The 22,336-nt window shown below is 40.6% G+C and overlaps 1 protein-coding gene across 1 annotated transcript; it reads right to left on the minus strand.

The window, feature by feature from the left end:
• Positions 1–809: 809 nt before the first annotated feature.
• On the minus strand, positions 810–18,496 carry LOC108894127 (unconventional myosin-X; the record flags this gene model as incomplete). Its single annotated transcript, XM_051068208.1, has 11 exons — positions 810–977; positions 1,104–1,222; positions 1,315–1,444; positions 2,044–2,150; positions 2,444–2,528; positions 2,661–2,674; positions 2,770–2,936; positions 3,569–3,703; positions 4,670–4,857; positions 6,459–6,617; positions 18,398–18,496. Coding segments are annotated over 11 exons (1,371 nt in total), but the record flags the coding sequence as incomplete, so codon positions are not given.
• Between the last annotated feature and the right edge of the window lie 3,840 nt (positions 18,497–22,336).

The following is a 22,336-nucleotide window of genomic DNA, read 5'->3' on the forward strand; positions in this document are numbered from 1 at the left end:
GATTCACTTTATTATCCTATGGGAAAATGGATTCAAGTGCAGCACATGTATCACTGCCTGTTAGCATAAAAAAAATTGCCTACTTCTCTAACACAAAGTACAGCTGAGGCTGACACTGACAGGCGACAAACACAACCTGAATATGTCTTTGAAAAATTATATGGTTGCACAGTGACTCCCAACACCCAACTCTGAACCAAATTGGCCCTGGCATACAAAACACTCAAAATATACTATTATATTATCAAACCAATTTTTGCTAAATCATCAGAGTTGGTAAAATTTCTGCATAATTTATACTGAATTTGTTCTCAGAGTCTCTGAGAAAATAGATCTTCATTTCATTGAGTGAAAGTGATTAATAAAGATTGACTAACTCGCTAAATTACTTAATTGACTATTTCTATGCACACGAAAGCTATGTGGCCTGAAAATGACCTGGACCCACATTCTACACATGTGCTGACAGAGATGCATTGTGGGAAGAAATTATACAAAAATTATTTGAACCTTTTCGTCCGTTTTTCTTTGTTATCTTTGGTGGTACTTTATACTTGTATTTTCTATGTTGTTCTGTGTTCAAGTCTTTGCTTGTGCAGATTTGTGGAGATGTACATAGAAATGTACCTGTTGTACTCTAGCTGCTCCAGGGAAAAGATGTGCTTATTGAAGTACTCCTGAAGTTTTTCGTTGGCATAGTTGATGTTAAACTGCTCAAACCGATTCACCTGGAAGAAAGATGAAACGCATCTCATATAAACACGTCTGCATCTGGTCTGCATGTGTAAGTCTACACTGATGAGTGAAATTCAATTTTCCTGAGATCTGACCTCAAAGTTCTCAAAGCCGAAGATATCAAGGATGCCGATGGATTTAAAGTTTTCCTTCCCTTTGATTTTCTGATTGATCTTGAGGATGATCCAGGAGAAACACTGGGAATATAACGCCATGGCAACAGAGTCCCGGGAATCCACAGCCTGTGATGAAGAAGGGGAAACCCAAGGGATTGTCAGGATGAATGTGTGAGTGTCAGGAAGAGGAGGACATCGATTTATACAAGGAGAATAAATGTGCGTATATATATATATGTCTCCTGTATATACCTGCTCTATAGTGAGTGGGGAACAGATTTCCTCTCCTCTGAGTATTATGGATCGCTGAGTCAGGACTTCAGACAGCTGGAAGGCATCCAGGCCCAGCAGCTCACTGGCATTACTGACCACTGGAAGCACGGACAAACACGTGTTAGACTTCTATAATTCATCTATCTCTATTTTAATTTTCCTACTCACTTTACGTGACACGTTCACTGACCTTGCTTCGTGGTGATCTGAGCTCCTCCTGCAGTCATGAACTCGATGTTCCCCAGCTGTAAGACTCCTGACAGCAGCTTGAACATGTCTCTGATCTCCTCCTCTGTGAACTCCAACACCTTCAGCGCCTCCTACGCAGAGAAAAGAGTGAGGAAAGAGATTAGGCGCTGCGAGGTGATGCAGTGCTTGTACTATAAACAAGTTTTTTTTTTTTCAGTTCTTTGCTTCAGTCTTTACCTTAATGTCTTACTGACAGGGAGGATTAAGACAACATATCACAGATTCTACATCAGTGCACCAAATCACAGACATTTCAGCTTTTAAACCCCATTCATGATTTACTATAAAACTCAAAGTGTAATACCAAATATTGCAAACTTTTTACAGTAAGAGCTCCAAAGAAGACACAAGGTAATTCCCTACATTTGTATTTTATGTTAAAATTACTCTTGGACTCTTCACACATCCCTTTATAATCAGAAGTCAAGCCTCATTAACACCTTAATTTTCTGATATCATTGATCCCAAATACAGGTAACAGTGTAAACAGTTTTTACCCTCCAGTATGCCCCCTGTTCTCTAAATTTAATGGGAATCTGTTCATGTACTAAGTAAGTAATATGGATTGATTTCAGCTTGAGATCACTTCAACTTTCAGAGCAACTGTGTCTCTGACACTTCTTTTTAATACTCCAGTCAAAACCAAGCAGTGTAATGGAGACAAACTAACCATAACGCTGTTAAACAGTTCTTTGTCATTCAGGCTCTTGTCCTTCAGACATCCTGATTGGCTGAGGTAGTGGAAAGATTCTGCGGGGTCCTCGAGGAAGTAGAGGCCTGATGGAGGAAATGTACAATGTCAGTGTGATAGTGGGAGAGATGCACCTTTAGATACTTAACTGCCCTTTATATTTAGACATGAACAAGCACACTTTAGTTGATTAAAATGTTATCTATTGTTGACCTGAGTTCAAGTGCATTTCCTACAGTTCAGTTTTATCTCTGTTTTTTATCACTTAAGTTTGTAAATCCTGCAAAACTTGTATAGTCATGTAAAGTCAAAGATACACAGGGTTCCGGTTTTAAAGGACAATGTTGATATTTGAAATTGCTCACACAGCTTTTCTTACTTTTATGCTCTTTGTTAGCTCCCGCCAGCAGAGCGTAGAAGATGTGGTAGTTTCGTTCTCCGGGGTTTTGTCGTACCACGCGGTTCTACAGCAAAATCAATGCAGCAAAGCCTCTATTAACATTTCATTATGATTCACAATGCAAGACAGGCAAGACAAGTCAGTGGTAATAAGTTTAAACTTGACACGACCAGGCTGCAGCTCCAGACATAGTTACCTTTTCCAGTAAATCTGAAAGGTGGAGAGTCAAGGAAACAACAGTCAAACCTGAGCTTTAATTGACTCCACATATTATGCAGCATATGTATATGAGAAAGTACTGATACATCTGATGTAAATAAACTTATGTTGTGTAAAAATAAGGATACAGTCGATGACACAGCCTCCCTGGATGTTGCCGCTCTCAGAGAAGTGGAGCTGGATGAATTTCCCAAAGCGACTGGAGTTGTTGTTGTAAACAGTCTTTGCGTTACCGAACGCCTCCATGATCGGACTGCGAGGAACACAAAAACTCAAGGTCAGTGTATTTTGTTGAGTCTGCATTTATACGTGCGTGATATTTAGAATACACTGTAGTACACCAACCATGTGCTGCAGAGGATTTTTTCCTTCATTAGTTACATTTTCCCAAAAGCAACACTGTTTTACTGATCGTTATTTATTCAGGAAAACTTGACTAACAAAGTATGGTCTTTTCCAGAAATGCTCTGCTTCATATTAATATAATTATACACATCCCAAATTACTCAATACAAATACAGCTTCTTTAGCTCTCCCACAGTATTTTGGTCAGGAGCACATTCTCAGGTCCCAGCCTCTCTATTGTGGTGTTTTGCTGCTTTTCTCTGTTTTATATGACTAAATAACTTTGGGTAAACTGAATAACTTTGGGTTTATGTTGATTAAACAAAACAAGAGATATGAATACTTCTTTGACTTGTGACATGGTCTCAAATGTCACCTGAAACTTATCCAGGGCATCTTTCAAATTATTTAATAACCTAATGAATTTAAAATACTTACATAAGACTCAAGATTTGACCTGAACTTGTCCCAAAACACTCTTTCTTGCAGTAACAGTGGAGGAAAGTTTAAGTGCGTCTCCTTCACTTCACGAGTGTGTACCTGCTCTGCACGATGGCCTGCTCCACTCGTGTGGTTTTCTCTGATTGAGGAGTCCCGGCTGATTTCTGGCTCATCACCGACAGGAACTGCAGCAACAGTTTAGTGCTCTCTGTCTTCCCTGCACCTGATTCACCACTGGAGCATGCACACACACACACACACACACACACACCAACACAAACCGTTTTAATTAAATACACTTTGACCTTTTCTGACATTCCCATATCTCAAAGTGGCGCGGTTGTTTAATTGATATTGAGGTTTGACACCTTCAGAGATATTGCATTAGCTCCCAGTCTCAATCTCAATCAGCATACCAAGTGAGACAGACTGAGTGTAATTGAAAGCATAATGACATGTCTGACCCCACAACCAGATCAAGCCAGTTAGCGAAACAGCAGTTAACTGACTTCATCTGGTGAGCTTGCTTTTATTAGCGGAAAAGTGTTGTTCATTAATATTCACTATTAAGGGACACAATTCTTCCTCAGCTGACAAAATTCAATATTCAGAATTGATTATTCAAACTTGATCTTTGCTCAGTCTCTCTCCCCAAGAAACCACTGAAACCAATATGTCTGAAATACAGCAACAACCTTGACTGTTCATTAAGTGTAATAGCTGTTACTGTCTGCCTGTCTCTGCACAGGTGAAAAGGACATTTACATTAACATATTATAAACCATAGTGGTTTGACGTTCATGATGTGATAAACACAACGACTACTTGTCTCCTGGCTGTAGCTTCACATTAAATACACAGAAATGAGAGAGTTATCTATCTTCTCATCTAAATGCAGCAAGGAAGTAAATAAGCATATGTTCCATAATGTTGAACATTTCTTTTAAATATACACTCTGCATGCAGGGATGTTAAAAATGCACATGTAACTCCGGGTAAGTAGGTCAGTAAGAATAGCAACAATTTCCAAAAAGGGAACTACCCTCTCGTCCAGTGCATGCTGGGATAGGCTGCACTCCCCTGAGAGCCTGAACAATATAACCACTTACTGTATAGAAAATGGATGGACAAACTAACTTTTCTGTTCATGAGGCATCATTGAACTGAACCAATTAATCACCAGAGCTCATGTAAACTCACCTGATGAGGACACACTGGCTGTCGTGACGTTTCCAGATGCAGCGGTAGCATTCGTTGGCCACAGCAAAGATGTGCGGCGGGAGCTCTCCTAGATGGTGCTTGGAATAAAGGTCCACCCTCTCTAGGTCATACAGACCCGAGATCTGCTTGTAGGGGTTGACGGCTGCCAGGATGCTGCCGATATTAGTCTGAAAACAGTCGAGATGTGACATTTAAGATTCTATCTTTGGATCATTTTTGAGCCTTTAGCATCTTTTCTTTTTGTCTACTTGCTCCTTTCTTTTTCTTTTGCTGTCAGTTTCTTCCATTTTTTCTCTGTTTCAAACACACAGACAGACTCACACACTGACACACAAGCAGGAACACACACAGCACATATATGTCAAATATTAAAGCAGTCTTGTGTTGATATATAATCTGGATTGGAGGATAAGGGAAAACAGCAGGGTGGGGATCTGACAGTAGGAATGATGAGTGACAGACCACCAGATTTTTATTAGAAAGCTGAGGTCAAATGAGTAAGACAATGGAGGAGGGAGGCCAGATTTCCATTTTGAACTACTTGTGCTGTAACAGCAAAATCAGCATCCTCTCCATTGTGTCATATTACCCTGTCTGTGCATTTTGTGTACAGCACACATACAAAGGACACATATACACATGAATTCATGAACGCACTGACACAGAAAGCCGATCCACACAGGGTAAATTCTTATGATCAGCTTAAGGGAAATCCGTGTATGGACAATATTTCATCATCTAGATTAGGTCACACCCAGGGAGGCTGTTACTGGTCTATTGTTTGGTAATCCTGAGGTTTCCAGGCTTTCAACCATGATCAAAATGCACAAGTTTTATATATTTCATATATTTTTTCTCAGCTTTGATCATAATTAATTCATCTCACAATCAATTTCATTACTGCAAACAGAGATCGTTGTCTTTTCAAGTCATCCATGGCCATGGATCAGGAGTTTTATAGGCATCAGCTAATGCATCCATTCATTACATACAGATATACATGAGCAAATCGCTCCAGCAATTCATTTCTCTTGTGATTATGAGTCAGTTATGGGATCTGAGAGAGACTACAGAGCTTTCTGATGTTATTGTCTGTAAACACCTGGAATAAGGCAAATTTAACTCCTATATACTTTTATGTAACCGGGAAACTTGCCTAAAGAAAATGACGATGACGAAGTGGTATAAAGAAAGTGGTTAGCAGTGCATTTCATTCATTTATTTATGTGTGAGTTAACCCTAAACCAGGTTTTGCAAATGAATGGATGGATAATAAGGAAGTTTTTCCTCACTACTGTCGCCAAGTGCTTGCTCATAGTAGGAACTGCTGAGTCTCTCTCTGTAAATATTATAAAGATATAGTCTAGACTTGTTCTACATGAAAAGTGCCCAGAGGTAACTTCTGTTATGATTCTGCTACAAATAAAACTAAGAGGAAGATTTTTTTCAGTGTTAGAGACAAATCTCAAAGGAGTGTAGTTCAGTTTGTGTATATATATAATGAACTGCTGCACAACTGTAATATTCTGACTTCATACGCCCCCCTCTCTCTCTCCCTCTCTCCACCTATCCCACTGAGTGGTGGATGGGTGTGATCAGATGATTTGTGTTTCCTACTAAAAGCTTCATGCGTGCAAAGATTACGGGAAAAGGAAAGAGGAGGGGAGGGAGGGGGGTCACAACAAGACATATACACACACACACACACACACACACACACACACACATACACACACACACCATGTGCTTTGGCATTCAGTTCACTCACATAGATGTTATCCTTCTGGTAGCGCTGGTACAGATTGTGCATGATGGCGGCCTCGTGCAGCTCAGCCAGCGCCGACATGTCCTCCACCCCGTCAATGCTGGACTGGTGCATGGCGTACACCCGCTCCCTGGTGACCTCGGCCTGCTGCAAGTACAACACCTGGGACACATACAAGACATACAGACCATCACTGTTACTGTACACTGTGATAAAAACCCACTATGTCTATTATCACTTCTGTTTCCTACATTTCCCACCATGGGAACTTGTTGCAGTCATACTCGCAACAATACTGGCCCTGCTGGTACACAACCAGTGTTCACATAAATACACACTTTTTCACTAAGGTATAAAAGTTAAAAAGTCCAACATTATTAAAAACAAGACTACCATATTGTGGGTGCAGGAGTCTTCCTCAGAGTCAAACTGTGTAATCTGTTTTGCTAGATTAGCGTGAAAGTAGTAGTAGACCAAAAAAGTCTAGTAGTCCAGAATACGAAAGGAGTCTGACAAGAAGTTGGATCGAGGATTATAAAATATTGCTTTGCTTGGCCTTGCAGAGGCTGTGTAAGCCTGTGGTCTTTGGCTTGAGGAAAATAAGAGGAGACAGAGGCAAAAAAAAAAAAAAACTTAAATTGGTGAAATGTATGACTCCACAACCAGAGAGCTTTCTGTCACTAACTTTCTGCTCCTGTCATCCACCACCAAATCTATATTCTCAGCCGTCAAACAGTGTCTGGCGTCTGTCAAGACCCCAACAAACAGGCACTAAAATCCATCATTTACCACTTCAGCTTTAGGTGCAGAAGCTGCAGTAAGATGGACTGAATTGTGTATTTTGCTGGTGTTACTTAGCATTGTGTGTGCTCAAGGGAAAACTGGAAAGAAAGCTAAATACATACACAGTATTTCTGGTAGGTTTCCGTCACACCTTTTCATTCTGAGGTAGATATAACAGTTGATTTTCTATCAGGTATCATGTTCAGATTGAGGACAGAGTCAATGTGTTGCAACATGACAAAAATCCACAGGATGAGAATACAGAGCGTCTTCCCCTCCCCAGACCCCCGTCTCATCTATGACAGCCATCGCCATGGCAACTGGAGAGTCAGGAACGAGACGGGTGGGGAACCTGGCTGGGTGAGGGGAAGAAGAAGAAGGAGGAGGAGGAAGAGGAGAGGATGAGTGAGTAAGGACAGACGAAGAGAGAGTGTAACAGATCTGACGTGGCAGGGACCTGACAGGTGAAAGCAGCTCGGTGTGTATTCAGGTCAGACACACACATACACACACACACACACACACGCTGCTACAACTATCCCTGTCTGTCCTTTCTGTCATGTATACAGGCCATACACGCAGAGGTACAGGAGATAATCGTGACTGCATTTCAACATAAAGGTCGTTTATTCACTCCGGCGAAATCAACTTGTCTAAGAATAGAAACCGCGGCCTTTATGATTCCGGGCTGTGAATATGTCAACTCAGTCTCACCACCTCCAGCCTCGTGTGTGTTGCTGTAACAGATGTCTTGGAAGTCTGCTGAGAGTGGCAGAGGGGCACGCTCTGGGCGCTCAGACATCCTGTTCTTAACTAAATCTATTTCACTCAAGTAACACTGTCTTCTACTGCACAGAGCTGCTGCGTGCAGACGGCTGTTAGCACGGTTTTATCATCAACAACTGTCCACAAACAAAATGTTGTCTGTGGATGACATATGGAAACCTCTGTGCTATATACTCTACTCAGCAAATAGGGAACGTAATGCAACTAAACAAAATACAGTCATTTAATGAAAAACAGGTAGCAGAACAAATCTGGACAAAATAAGACAAATTAATAACAGAATAAATAACAAATAAAATACAACAAAAACATTCTTACAATAAAAATAAAAAGATTGTCCTCTTAATTAGTTTCTTTCTTATAATAAATGTAAAAAATGAGACCACATTTCAGAGGCTGTCCCTTTATAATCATTACCACTTGCCATTTAAAATAGACAATATTCCCATTAAGCAAAATTAGGCTTTGTCTGACAAAATCATCCTTAAGCTCTTGAACTGCTATATGCTGCAGTTTGTTCTCTCCCTCTCTTCTCTTTCATGTTTTGTAGAAGTACAGACATCTTGTTCATACTATGTCAGTAACTGCTCATATAACCTTTCCCTCTCACTTAGATGTGATGAAATGGTCCAATTATCGCTCGTCCTCCATTAGAGGGAACATAACTTACGTTGGGTTCACTGAGTTACAGCTCACCATCTTCACTATGACCCCGTCCACTTAACTCTTTGTCTTCACCTTTTACAACCGCAGTGCTCGGTCAGTGCACTGACATGATGCCATCACAGCACAACTTACATGAGTATCACAGCCAGGGCCGATTTCAGTGGCACTGGTAGCACGTATGGAAAAGAGAAGTAGACTGCAACAATAAAATAATGATGGACTGCAGTTTGTTTTCACTAGATACTTCTTAATGCAAGTGCAATTTTCAGCAAAGCTTATGATCTTCTTCTTATGAAACTGTCACAACTTTAATCTTATCACAACTTAAAATTTGACAAATCCTTGCTGAATATATATAATTTATCTCTATAATTTATTTATCTAAACAAAAAAAAAAAAAAAACAAACCCACAGATCCACTCACCAACTCTGAGGTTCCCCTCGGCTCTACAGAGAGTTTTAGCATCTTTCAGCTCATTGTTTTGGTTTTACAGCCCACAACTTTTCTGCTCTGCTTCATTCTCACAGCTCTTGTGGTGTCATTTTTGGCCACAGGCAGCTGTTTCCACTGTACACTACCTAACCACATATAGTGATAATACTTTATGTCCTTGTGTTTACAACTTGATTCAATGGCCCCCAAGTGGCTAAAACACAGTTAATGCAGGTTTAATGAATTCATCTTTTGTGCTGTTCTCAGTCTCTGATGCTGACTTGCGTCCACTCGTGGCTTTTACCCGTTTGTATGTATGTTTATATGTGTGTATGGTTATCAGTGTCTGATGTGCATGGGAGACACGCTTGTCTGAGTGATGAGATGCATTAACATGCTTGTTAGTCACAGCCTGGACAGCCGTACACATGCAGAGGCACTTTCATATTGCTTGTACTACAAGTAGAGTTGGGTGTATTCCTGTATCTGTGAGGGAGAAAGATGGAGAGTCTCTTAAATTGTATCAAAGTCCATTAGCTTCTCTCCCCCCATCTCTTTACTTTCTCACCCTCTTAAATCTCTCTCTGTCTCCCTATTAAATCCTTCTCTCCCACTCTCACTCTCTGAATTCTGCATGTCTGCATGTCTCAAACATCTTTTCTTTGTCTCTCTCATCTCTCTTTGTATGTCACTTCTCTTTTATCCCTCCACCCTCCCCCTGTCATTTTGCTGCTCTTTTCTCTCTCTGTTCTCTCTATCTCTTGCATCCCACTCTTCATTAATTTACCTCTCTTTCTTCTGCCTGCCCCGCAATGCATTTCCCACATTTCAGCCTCCTACGACCTCCTATGTCTCCCTCCACTTTTCCTCTTTTATTCTTTATCTCTGGTTCCAGTAACCTCCATACTATATTTCTGATGTATCCCCTCAGCTTGTTTTTTTTTTTTTCCCTTATCTGTCTTTCTGTCTGTCTATCTAATGTGCATTGATTCCTGTGTGCTCACTCCCGCAGACTCACTTAAAGCCTGAATGGCTCAATCTGAGACCCCTGCCTGTAATTGAAGGCTTACTGAGAGCAATTTCAATCAGAAAGTCAAGCATGCCTTCGCAATCCAGGGTAAATAATAGTGGAGCAGAAGATAGGGCTTCACACACTCACAATCACATCAGCATGTGTGACAAGTAGAGGGACACGAGAGGAACTGAAATGAAGACCTGGGTCTCAGCTGTCAAAATTCACCTCCACTCATCTCATCTCCTTTGTTTATACTAAAGCTTGTTTCATGTACTGCCTGGTACCAGGGGATAACCACTGCTTTTATGTAGTATGTTGGAAATCTTCTTTTTTTTTTTTTTAAGAAAATCTCCCCCAAAAAATATCTCATGTTGCCAGCAGCAAACTGGCACGAACATGCTGCAGAAGAGCCAAATTGTATGAATAATGCAATTGGGTTCTTCTTTTAACTTTACTCTCAGTGTCTGGTTTTATTGCACATGTTATTTGTTTGTTTCTTTCTTTCTTTCTTTGCTGTAGATGCATTGACTTGGAGTATTGCTCCTATATAGTATATGACTTTATATGCAAGTGGAAATAGGCTAACCTTCAAATGTGTGACAGTATATTTCAAGTCACAGTAAAATAAAATAGTCTTCAGATAGCTGCACAAGTTTATCATTTTCACTGTGTCTTTAATACAAAGTGTCATTTACACCTTTCTTACACTGTGATTTACTGGTTTATTTCACACAGTCACTGCACTATTGTTGTTACTGACCGACATTAGACTTGAACTGTTACTGGTTATATAAGGTACACACAAATAAATACTGTTTAAGCAGAAGATGCTCTGCAGCTGAGATGCATTATTTTCATATTTGCTCAGTAATAAAAAAGAGATTAAGTAGTAAGAAGAGGTCAGTTTAGCTATTAAGATCTTACTCCCACACACACATACACACACACACACACACATATATATATATATATATATGTGTGCATACATACATACATACATACATGGCATGATTACAACTGTTTCCACTGACTGAGTAGTGCTCTTAATGTTGAATAAACTGATTTCTATGTATAAAATCTGTGGAGTAAAAAGATCTATTTTCAGTGATGTTAACTCTGAAAAAGGCCTGGACATTTCAACTACAATATTAAAGTAAAATAAACGTCTGTTTATGGGCTTTACAATCTACTGTTATGGGCTTTACAATCTCTTCTAATGCCAAAGCTGCTTTCAAATATAAAGGCCTTAAACAACAGATAAAGCAGAGATGTTTAGAGAGAACCAGTGGGGACAGCCCATACACAAAGGATTCAGAGAGAGAGGATGTTATGAAGAGTGAAAGTATGTCAGTGACTGAAATAAAATGCAGCTGAAGTGAAGGGGAGAAAGAAATGTTTTTTGCAAATGTCTCTGTCTTTTCCTCCAATTGCCCTCTGGTGGGTTTTAACACACATTTTGTGCATGGCTTCTTAGTGCACATTAACACACATGCAAAGGACACACATATGCACACAATGTGCTGTATGTGAAGTAGATGCCCACACAATAAGTTTGACTATGAAGGGAATCTAAAATGGGATGCTTCATATTCAATAATTCATTAATGGAGAGTGGAACAGAGGAAAGACATGGAAATTGTGAGGAAAAAAACAGAGAGAGAGTGAGGGAGACTGACATACAGTGGTCTGATAGAGAGACAGAACGAGAGTAATGTAGAAGTAGAGCGTGGTTAACCAACTATGATTTGTCTTCAGTAGTGTATCTCCCAAGGATATGAAGCGTGGGAGAGGAGATTTCTTAAAGGATAAAGCTGGTGTTGCTCTGTATTGTCAATAAATCCCATGAAAAGACCAAAACCAGCAATGTGGTGGTCGTCTCTCAGTGCTTTTTGACTTCACTACCTGCTCTGATAACGTAAATCTTTAAAAGTGTGTCACAAATAAAAGCAAAGTAACTTCCTAAAATGGCTTGGTCATTTAGTTTTAGCAAGCATCAATCAAATAGGAGTAAATAGTGTATTTGTTGGGGACTTTTTCAGTTGCAGATTAATATACATTTGGGCTATAACTAATATTTGCAGAGGGTAGACAGGGGTGTGGGAGATTAACTTTTAAAAAAAACTACAGTATCCATATTGATCTTAAAGAATGATGATCAATCTTAAGTGACCTCTCTAATTATCCAACAACAATTGTATGGATTGGCAGACAGTTTTGTACACAGACACATAGATCCAAAACAGTGTATTCTAATGACTTTGGTGACCCTCAGACTTTTCGTCTGGTGCCGACATGAGGTTCACATTTGTGGTTTTGAATGAAATGTTTCAACAACTACAGGATGAATTGCCAAGAAATATGGGTCAGACAGTCCCCACATCTCCCTTCAAGATGAACTTTAATAATTCTGGGAAGTATAAATGCTCTAAACTTCAATGATTAACATGGTAAAAAATGTAACAACATCAGGGTGTTAGCATCATTATATTAGCATTTCGCCAAGAGAACTAGTGTCCCTAAGCAGTTACCATGACTGTTGATTGTTACAGACTTGCAGGGCAAAAATAAAGGTCTGTGGCACAGAGGAATGAGCTCTATTGCAATACTTGATGGTAGGATTTGGTCTTTTCATGGGATTTGTTGACAATAATCGCTGTCTCAGACACACGTTTCATCATTTTCTGATGCAAAATTGCAGCATTCTTACACACACACACAATTTCACACACACATTCAGTGCATGCAGCGGTCTTCCTGTAAAGCCCTCTGATGTTTGAAGCTGCTTTCAGGAGGAGAGCCAAGGGAGACAAGCCTCTTCATCTGACTTCACATATTAGCTGGAGTCAGGGTGAGGAGAGGGAGTGAGAGAGATAAAGATGGAAAGAAAGGAAGAGAGAGAGAGAGAGCTGTGGGCACAGTGACCTATATATTCTGCAGACCTCTATTCACCAGAGCCAGCACTGTGTGATACAGTATCACACTGCACTGTACACACCTTCAGTCCTCCTCGCTGACCTTGGATTAGATCTGGCAGACCTCCATGGCTCAGATTAGGATTGGGGAAGATTGAGGAGGGAGTTTTTTTGTAACGTGTCCCTTCAGATCAGAGTACATCATAAGCAAAAGGGGGCAGCTCCAGCCAGCAGTGCTCTATTGCATGTAGGGAAAATGAGCTCTGTTGGATTGGTTACAGGAGCTGAGTTATTGATTTACTTACTGCGAGATACTGCAGGTATCTACAGGGCGCTGAGGTAGCAGACAAATCAAAAACAAAAGTGACAGCTTAAAATCTATAGTTTAAACTATTCATGGTGCCAGATTCAATATTATTCAATGCAAAGTGAACTAGACACCTACATCTTTTCCAAACAAATCAGCAATGTGAAATAATACAAACAAATTGCATTTCCCTGCCCTGAAATAAAGTTTTAACCATGTCTTGTTAACATTTTAACACTGACCCTGTCAGAGCAGTGAGATGGTTACAAGACACCAAAGACGTTATTTTGCTTCCTCTCAATTCACTTGATACAGCCATGCTTCCAGGTCTGAGAGGCTGACATGCTTTCTACAATAATGTTAACATGCTGGTGTTTAGCAGGTGTAATGCTGACCATGGTTTCTTTTTATAGTATAGCTGAAGCTGATGAGAATGTCATGAGTTTCGCAGGACTTTTGGTCATAAATAAAGGATGAGGATGAAATTTAAATTTTGACTGCTACATGAAAAGTCAGCAGATCATCAAAATCAATGGGATTAATCCTCTGGGGAACATGAATGATTATAGGAAGCTTCAGTCTGTCCTGTGCTTATGATATAGTTGTGGTGGACAGACCAACCACAACACTAACATCCATAGAAATGTGGCTAAAATTAGCTCCAAACCTGTCATATACCTCTGAGAGTGCATCCTACTCCTGCACCTGTGTTGCTGTTTCTTTTACCACGGATTGAGAAAAAGAGGTTAACGACAAATCTTAACTCCGCTTATACCTCCTCTGCCCCACAGCACTCATTCAGCAATGAAGAGAATAACACATTTCCTATGCCATCATCCTTTCAGAGTTGGCAACCCGCACTCATTCCACCTCAAGGGGCATCGCTGCCTCGTTTCTTCAATGTTAAGAGACACAGCAGAGAGACAGGGAAGGTGAGAGTCTGGCAGAAAGCAAGAGACAGATAGGGTGATAGATGTTTGTGTGTGTGTCTGTGCTTTTGTGCTCAAGTTTGACAGAGTAAACTTAATCTCATTAAATGATACTAAGCGAGTGAGTAACTATGGCGTCCTCAGAGAGTAAGATATATGAAACCGTGAAGAGGAATGGGGGTCAGGAGATCACACAGCAACATCGGCTTGTTTCTGTGCCGAACCAGACAAAACAATTCATTTCGGCACTTTTCATTAGGCTCATTTGACAGAGTGTGTGTCAGTTTTTCTGTGAGTGTGTGTGAGTGTGTGTGTGTGTGTGTGTGTGTGCGTGTGTCCAAGTGCATAGTCATTTTGTGGGAGTAAAGGCATCCCTGCAGCATGTTCTGTGTTCGCGTGAGCTCTCACTGCAGCTTTCACGCTAGCTACTGAAATCCAGGTCACATAACACACATCGTCCATAACTCATCGCCGACGTAACCTCTGTGTGTGTATACATGCATGCATGCACGTGTGTGTGTGTGTAGGCTACCTATGTGCCCCTACATACTGTATTTTTCTATGTACAATAAATTCCCCTGGGAGTGTAAATGCATCCAAGACAGGTATACGTTAGGATATCACAATTACAGCATAAGGAGGAGCCTTACTCTATGTCCGTATCCATGGCAACCAGACAAGGAAGTTCTCTGTCAAGCACAGAATGAGTTAACTATCATATATAACAAAGTAAAGCAGCAAATCTGCGTATCTCAGAAAGTGGGACTTGGGAGTTTTTTTTAAATATTTCTTTTTAAAATGACTGAAACCTTTAATTAATCATCATAATGGTTGCCAATTAATTTGATGTCAATTGACCACCTGACCACCTAATTGTCTCAGCTCTAATTTCATACAGGCCACAATCCTGCTGCTACAAGAAAAATTACTGAGGCACCTCAGTGAAATATTTGGCACAGTTAGTTCTCTGCTCAAATCTAACATCACTGAATTTACATCTGTAAATTATGAATATTGTAAGAATGTCTCTCTCTGTTTTATCAAGGCTGCTTCTTCTTTTTAATATTATCATAAGTATGTCCATTATCTTCAGTGGTATCTGTTTGTTCTATAACCAGTTCTTTGCTGACCCAGTTTCACCGCAGGTTCATTAAAGTTTCTTCTAATCTGGTCTAATCTAATCACATTTTCTACACAGTAAGTTATACAGACTTTAAAGGGAAAGGTAAAACCTTGGATCTTGAATGGGATATTTGCGCATGATCTGCAGGGTTTTACCAATCCAAAGAGATTGGTTTAGCTCTTGATTTACCAGGTAATTTGCCTTCCAAACCACATTCATGGTCATGAGCTTTAGGTAGTGACAGGAAAAAAGGAGACTGCAAATACAGGAAAATCAAATGAGCTTTCTGCATTTTTCTGTGCTCAGTGTGACAGACTGTACTTTAAGCCTACTGCCACCGCAAACCAGGCCCACATGAATGGTAGAAAAGGAATGGGTGGATGAATCGCAACCAGAGGGGTAATAAAAACTTACAGAGACTTCTAATCCCATAGAATAAGCAACACACTTTTGATTTTCTGAAATGACAGCAGCAGATGCTGACATTTTGTTGTTGTTGTTGGGTGACTGTATACCAACTGTGAACTGTGAACCAACTGTAGACGGTAAAAGCACTCATAAAAACCCTAATTTTAACCAGCATGAAGCCAGAAATTACTTACATTAGAGAGCAGAATAATAGGAGTAAAACACACACCATCAGTCCTCCACTGCCTTCTTTCAGACGTAAATAAATGGTTCTGTTCCAGCATGATGTGACACAAGTGAACAGCAAGCTTGAATTTTGTCTGTTTCATGAGAACTCGGTGGTGAAAAAGCAGAGTATGAATGATGTAAAGGGTTGTATATACCCCTGGTAGTTGAGTTGTGCTGATTTAACATGATGGGTAGCAGTTCTGCAGCTACAGCATTTGTAACCTAGAATTGGTAATGTGGTGAACTGGGTCAGGGTCTGTAGATTAGAGAACCAGAGTGACAGAGAAGCAGGGGAGAGGATATGAGAGAGAAAAGGGAAGAGGAAAAATAAAAACCAGCACCAAAAAAACAAGCAAACTTAAATTTTGCATGTTTTGAGTCTCTCTGGCATCAACACTGGAGTCATATTTAGTGGTTTTATTCTTTGGACTATTAAAATACTTCTGGGATTCACTGAGCTCTGTGGTCACTGAAATAAAAAATGTATTCATGACTAAGATCAGGGGGATACAGCGCAGAGGGATGGGGTTCCTGGGACTGTTTGCATGGGTCAGATCCTGTTGTAACAGGGTAAAGCCCCACATCCTGCTGATTCTCCATTAAATATTCACCGCCTCCTGCAGAGCTAACATTTAAACACCAACAGCTAGCAGAGAGGGAGGGCGGAGGGAGTGCAGGGAGAGCCGGATGGGGGCTGGGGAGGTTAAGGACATTCATAATCCAGAGCAAAGAGAATGCCTGCTCTTATAACCAATCCTCTATTTTGGGAAATGCCTGTCTGGGACACAGGGACAGGGACACCGAGCTACAGCTACATCAAAAGACGATGCTTTTAGGGCAGCGTTTGGCCATTTTATGTCTGAAAGGCCGACGAGACGTGGCTTCATTGTACATCTGTGAGAGAGAGGGTAGATGTGGATGTTCTTTGGGGGTGTAAGTGGAGTATTGAGACTCTTGAATTCAGGCCAAAGAGCCAAGTCTATTATTAGCTCCATCTAAATGCTGCCAACTGGAGCGTGCGCATGTGTGTGTGAAAACACATCAGCCATCAAAAAAAAAAGAAAAGAAAAAAAAAACATTAAATCCAAAGAGCAATGTGTGCATGTCCTCACTCTGATACAGATTAGATGAGCACACGCACACACGCCGCATACTCATAATGAGATTTAAACATTCAATTCCATTATTTTGGCAGGGGGTGTGGTGTTAAAGGGCTGGGGTCGGGGCAGCTGCCTGGCTTTGCCATTTAGAGCGACTACAGGGTGATGCTGCTCTGACATCTGACAGCCCGAAACAAGCATGTGCGCTTGTGCTCCCATAATGCTCTCCGTCTATTCTGGCTCTCCTCCGGAGGCTGAATGTGTGTCAGGGATGAATTTTGCATATGTATGAGAAGAGGAGGAAGAGGAGGAGGAGGAGGAGGAGGGAAGTGAGGGGGTGCAGGAAAGTGGAGCATCATGACCAGGAGTTTCTATTGATCCGCACAGGAGAGGATGAACCTGCACAGCTGCTTCACCTTCACTCTGACCTTTACACAAATGCACAGTCCAGATGACCCATTACATGCAACTACAGCAGTGTTGGCTCAGCAGTAATCAAACGCTGACACTGTTTACTTCTCCTGCCTGGTTTAAACCAATTAGATGTGTTTTCAGTTTGAACAGTGTTGGCAATTTTCTGTTCCATTTAGAGAGTTTGCTAAATAAACAGTCCCCATTGCATAAAAAAGTAATGGCATTCTGAGGGCTTTTAAAGTTTGGCTCGTCACACTTGTTCAACACAAACCTTTAATATGTGGTAAACATTTCTTCCAGATCATCACAGTTTCAGTGAGAAATGTGCGTTGATCGAGCACCCTGCTGGCCTCTGGGTTTTAGGCATTGACCGCAAACGTCAACATCTCTGGTTCAAATCCTGCTCATTTCCTGTCATCTATCTACTGTCAAGGTATAAAGTGCAACCAGACCATTGTCCATGGAGCTTAAATATTTAGCGAGACACATTGCCTTGTCTCCTTTCATGCAAACATTAGCAGTATGAAAAATATTCAGCTGTAACTACCAAAAATATGACAAATATCAGAGTAATTTCAGTGCTTACAAGAAAGTATTAAAGTAAAACCAGGGTGTTTTCCTTTAAACATAACTTGAAGCTACTACACCAAGCTATGTGTTCTTTTATCCAATTACTAAAACTAATAAATCAATTATCTTTTCCAGGTCTGAACACAATCTAATTCTCTCTTTATGATAACTTGTACAAAAGTCTCGCTTTGCTGACCTTGATGGTACTTGATAATGTGCTACATGCAAACATGATCAGAAAAGACAACAGTGCGGGCACATTTCTTACCTCTCCATAGTCGGTTGTGACCACAAGGGTTCCATCTCCACAGGAGTTTACAGTGGCGGGAACGAGCTGCTCCTTCTCTTTGACCCAGACTCGGGCCCCCTGGATCACACAAACCAGACAGACAGAAACTGAAGTTAAGCACTGCAACTCAGATGTGTCAGCAGAGTTTAAAATACATGATTATCTCCTTGTGGTTTTGGACCTGAAATGATCAATTTCTCACTGATATATCACAATCATTCAGTTTTATAAAACTTAAAAAACATGTAGATATGATCTTCTGACGATGCATGATGAGATGTTCAAAGAGAGATAAAGATAAAGCACATTGTCAACTAATTATTTGCAGAGAATGAATCTGTTTTACCTATTGCGTGTAGCACAGTACACAACTGTACAGTTCCTCCTGTGTTTGTCTGTATGATGAGTGTGCATGGGTGCACAGACAGATGTCACAGATGTGTTTAATGGCAGACAAAGACTGTAACATCTGGATTTTCTATCGAGGTGAAGCAACAGCGCTCAAAATCTGTGTGTGTGTGTGTGTGTGTGTGTGTGGTTGTCTCAGGGTCAGAAGAAGTGTGCTCTTCCTGAACCTTTTCCACATAGACAAAACCCTCTTTCACCCAGTTGCTGACCTCTGACCTCAAACCCCTAAAAAGGGGCACAGTGGTGGGATAGAAGAGAAGGAAACAAGAGTACTTTACTACTGTAAAGACAGTTTAGTGTACTGCATGAATACTGGATCATCACAATGAATGAAATCAACTTTATATTCAAATCTGTAAATCAAAGATAAATAGTAATCTTGAATATATTCCAGAGTTGAATCCAGGTTTTACAACACAAAGAGAACGTGTTTGCTAGCTTGAAGGGTAACACTTTAATTCGAGCCCCCATAAATTACCATCCATAAACATTACTACAACAAATGCCAAACAATCTCAGGGTTCTGCTGAATATTTTGGTGTTTTGTGGCGATGGTCAGACAAAACAAGATATATGAAGACATCACATTGAACTTTCTCTGTTGTTAATCATGAAACCTTGAGCAGCGGATCAAGTGGTCAGACTGTCTACTGGAGAAGCAGTGAGGCTTTTGACAGTAGCGTTAATGAACGAAGGATTGTCTTGTTACAACAAAGTTTCCTGGCATAATTACTCAAGTGTGAAGACTGAGAAGGGGTTTGAGCCTTGAAAAGACGCCAGATGTGTGCGTCTGAATGAACTGAGCAGCAGAGGAGGGGTGGAAATGAATTGTTTTAGCAACAGATGGTCCCACACCCCCGAGCGTTCCCTGACAACCTTTATCTCTTTCATTTTCCTCTCCTTCTCTCTCTCTTTTTTGGATCTCTTTGTGCCTTTTTCTTGCACTCAATCTGATACACACACACACACACACACATAACACACACACATGGATGATAATAGAAAACCCGTCATGCCCCAGGCTATGGACTTAACCAGGCAGAAATCATTCAGACACACACACAGATACATAGAGTATACTATATATACACACTGCTGGGTAGCTCAGGGTGACGCTTAGGGGAGAGAACGTCAGAATGCCTTTGGATACACATTTTAACACTGCTGCCTTTCACCCAACATAAACACTTGTCTTCAAACCTTTGCATTAGTGGTACAGATTTTTGTTCCTTAGGAGGACCCTTCAACTCAAATCTTTCCTTTAATTTTGAGTCCCACATGCCTTATCATGCCTTAATCTTAAAGCTTAACCTAAACCAAAAAAATGAACACAGCAGCCACTGTTGCCACATGTGGCATTTACAGAATAATAACACACTTGATTTCCCTTTATTTTCCAAATTTAGTTTGAGTAAGTTGCTTTAATATTTATCAGTGGGTGATTTGACTTGACTATGGTGTAATATGGGAAGTATGGTGACCCAACTAAACAAAAACAAAACTAAATATAAGACAAACTAACACTCACATACATTATCTGTATATGTGCGCTTGTGTATATGTGATCTTATTTAAACTAATATATCCACTCCAAAAAAGCATCAACAAATTAGTGCACAGATGGTGTGAGGGTGAAACTGTTTGAGTTCAACTCACTGCATGTTACATTTAATGCCAATTCACTCTAATCTTTCCATGAACAAGCCTCATACATCTAGAACCATTCTGACGACTGAAAATTTCAAGAGCCTCCTCTGCTCTCTCTCCTCCTCTCTGTTCTCCCCTCAGCAACTCTCTATATATAGCGCCCTCATCGCTCCTCTAGATCCTCTCTCTCTCTCTTTGCAGTCAGTCAACCTGTCTCGTCCCTAAGTCTGGCTCGTCCGCCTGTCAGATTCCAGCGCACAGAGGCCTCGTAATGGTGACGATGCTGCGATTTGACCCGATGACCTCCCCAGCCCGAGGCTCTAGGCTCACAGTTCACCAGTACTTCACTGCATCCTGTTTTAACAGATAAAACAACCTCTGACCCCACTTAAACCTCTAACACTGGTCCCTCAGCTCTGGCCTCTTATGGTGCATAAACACACAAACTCTTTCTCTCCTCAATTTCTCCTTTCGCTCTCAATAAACCAGAATATAATGCTTTCTGTCTTACTCTCTATCTATCTCCTCTTTAAGTAAACTGGTCTCTAGTTCCAGATCAATGTACTTTGCCTCATCTATGTGCAATCTCTGGGGCGAATACAACGAAGGGGAGACAGTGGGTTATAAATGACCTGCCAGCATTACAACCTACACCCACCAACACCCTTGTACTCTTCCTCCTCCTCCTCCTCCTCCTCTCTGTGTCCTTGTCCCCTCCCCCCTGTCTATTACTGGTCCAGACAGGCAGGAATGGCCATGCATGACAACAAACTCTGTGTCTTTCACTGTGTAAAACATTTACGCCTTTCCCCCTTTTCCATGCTCTATGAAATTCAAACCGGACACCACAGTCAACCCCCCACAACCCCGTCTCTAGCTCCGTCTATCATCTTTTCGTCACGCTCCATTAAACCCCATCTAACTTCAATTGTCACCTAAGCCTCAAACATGACCTCTGACCTCACATCTCTGACCCTGCTCTCTGACCAACAGGAGCTGAAAGAAAACCAAAACACCCAAATAACTCAAGAAATGCCATGTGCTGAATTTCTTTGTGCAAGTCGAGAGTAATTCATTGGTGTAGTTGTCCAGTTGTCAGAAGTCTAATTTAAGTATATGTAATTCTAAGTAGGCTACACTGAATGACTGATAGCTTTATATCTCCACTCAGACATTTATCCTCCCTCCTGACTGGATGAACGCACCACTTGTTCAAACCTGCCAGCTGTTCTGGAAGCATTAGATTTATCAGTTTCAGGATGAATATGAGACAATACGATTGCAGAATCATGCTTCATATATTTTCAAATAGCTGTTTGAAAGAACCAATTGAGTGTGCTAAATGTGCATTTGTGGCCTGGTTTTGAATCTTATCTTGGTTTTTACCTCATTTGTTTTCTACTCTGGGTAACATATATCATCCATCCATTATCTATACCACTTATCCGTTAAGGGTCGCGGGTCGCTGGAGCCTATCCCAGCTGTCATTGGGTGAGAGGATCGCAACATATATAGACAAGCAACCATTCACATTCACACCTACAGGCAATTTAGAGTTATCAATTAACATTGCACTTAAATACTATCTATATATCTCATGTAAATACACATGATAAAACACTAATTAAAAGTGTAAAAAGACACAGCAAACAAACACTCTTCCACATCTTACATGGTCACCACTAACTCTGAAATTCATATATTCTGTCATATATTCAATATACAGATAATATGTATAATCTGAAGGCCTCTATGCCGAGGGGAAAGCAGCCAGATTGATGATACTGAGAAGAAAAAAGAAAAGAAGAGCTATTAAGAAAATTCTGAAAATCTAATAATCTTTCATTACTGAAGACACAAAAG

This window comes from Lates calcarifer, unplaced genomic scaffold (genome assembly GCF_001640805.2).
Source record: "Lates calcarifer isolate ASB-BC8 unplaced genomic scaffold, TLL_Latcal_v3 _unitig_309_quiver_1471, whole genome shotgun sequence".
In the NCBI taxonomy this organism is placed as follows: Eukaryota; Metazoa; Chordata; class Actinopteri; family Centropomidae; genus Lates; species Lates calcarifer.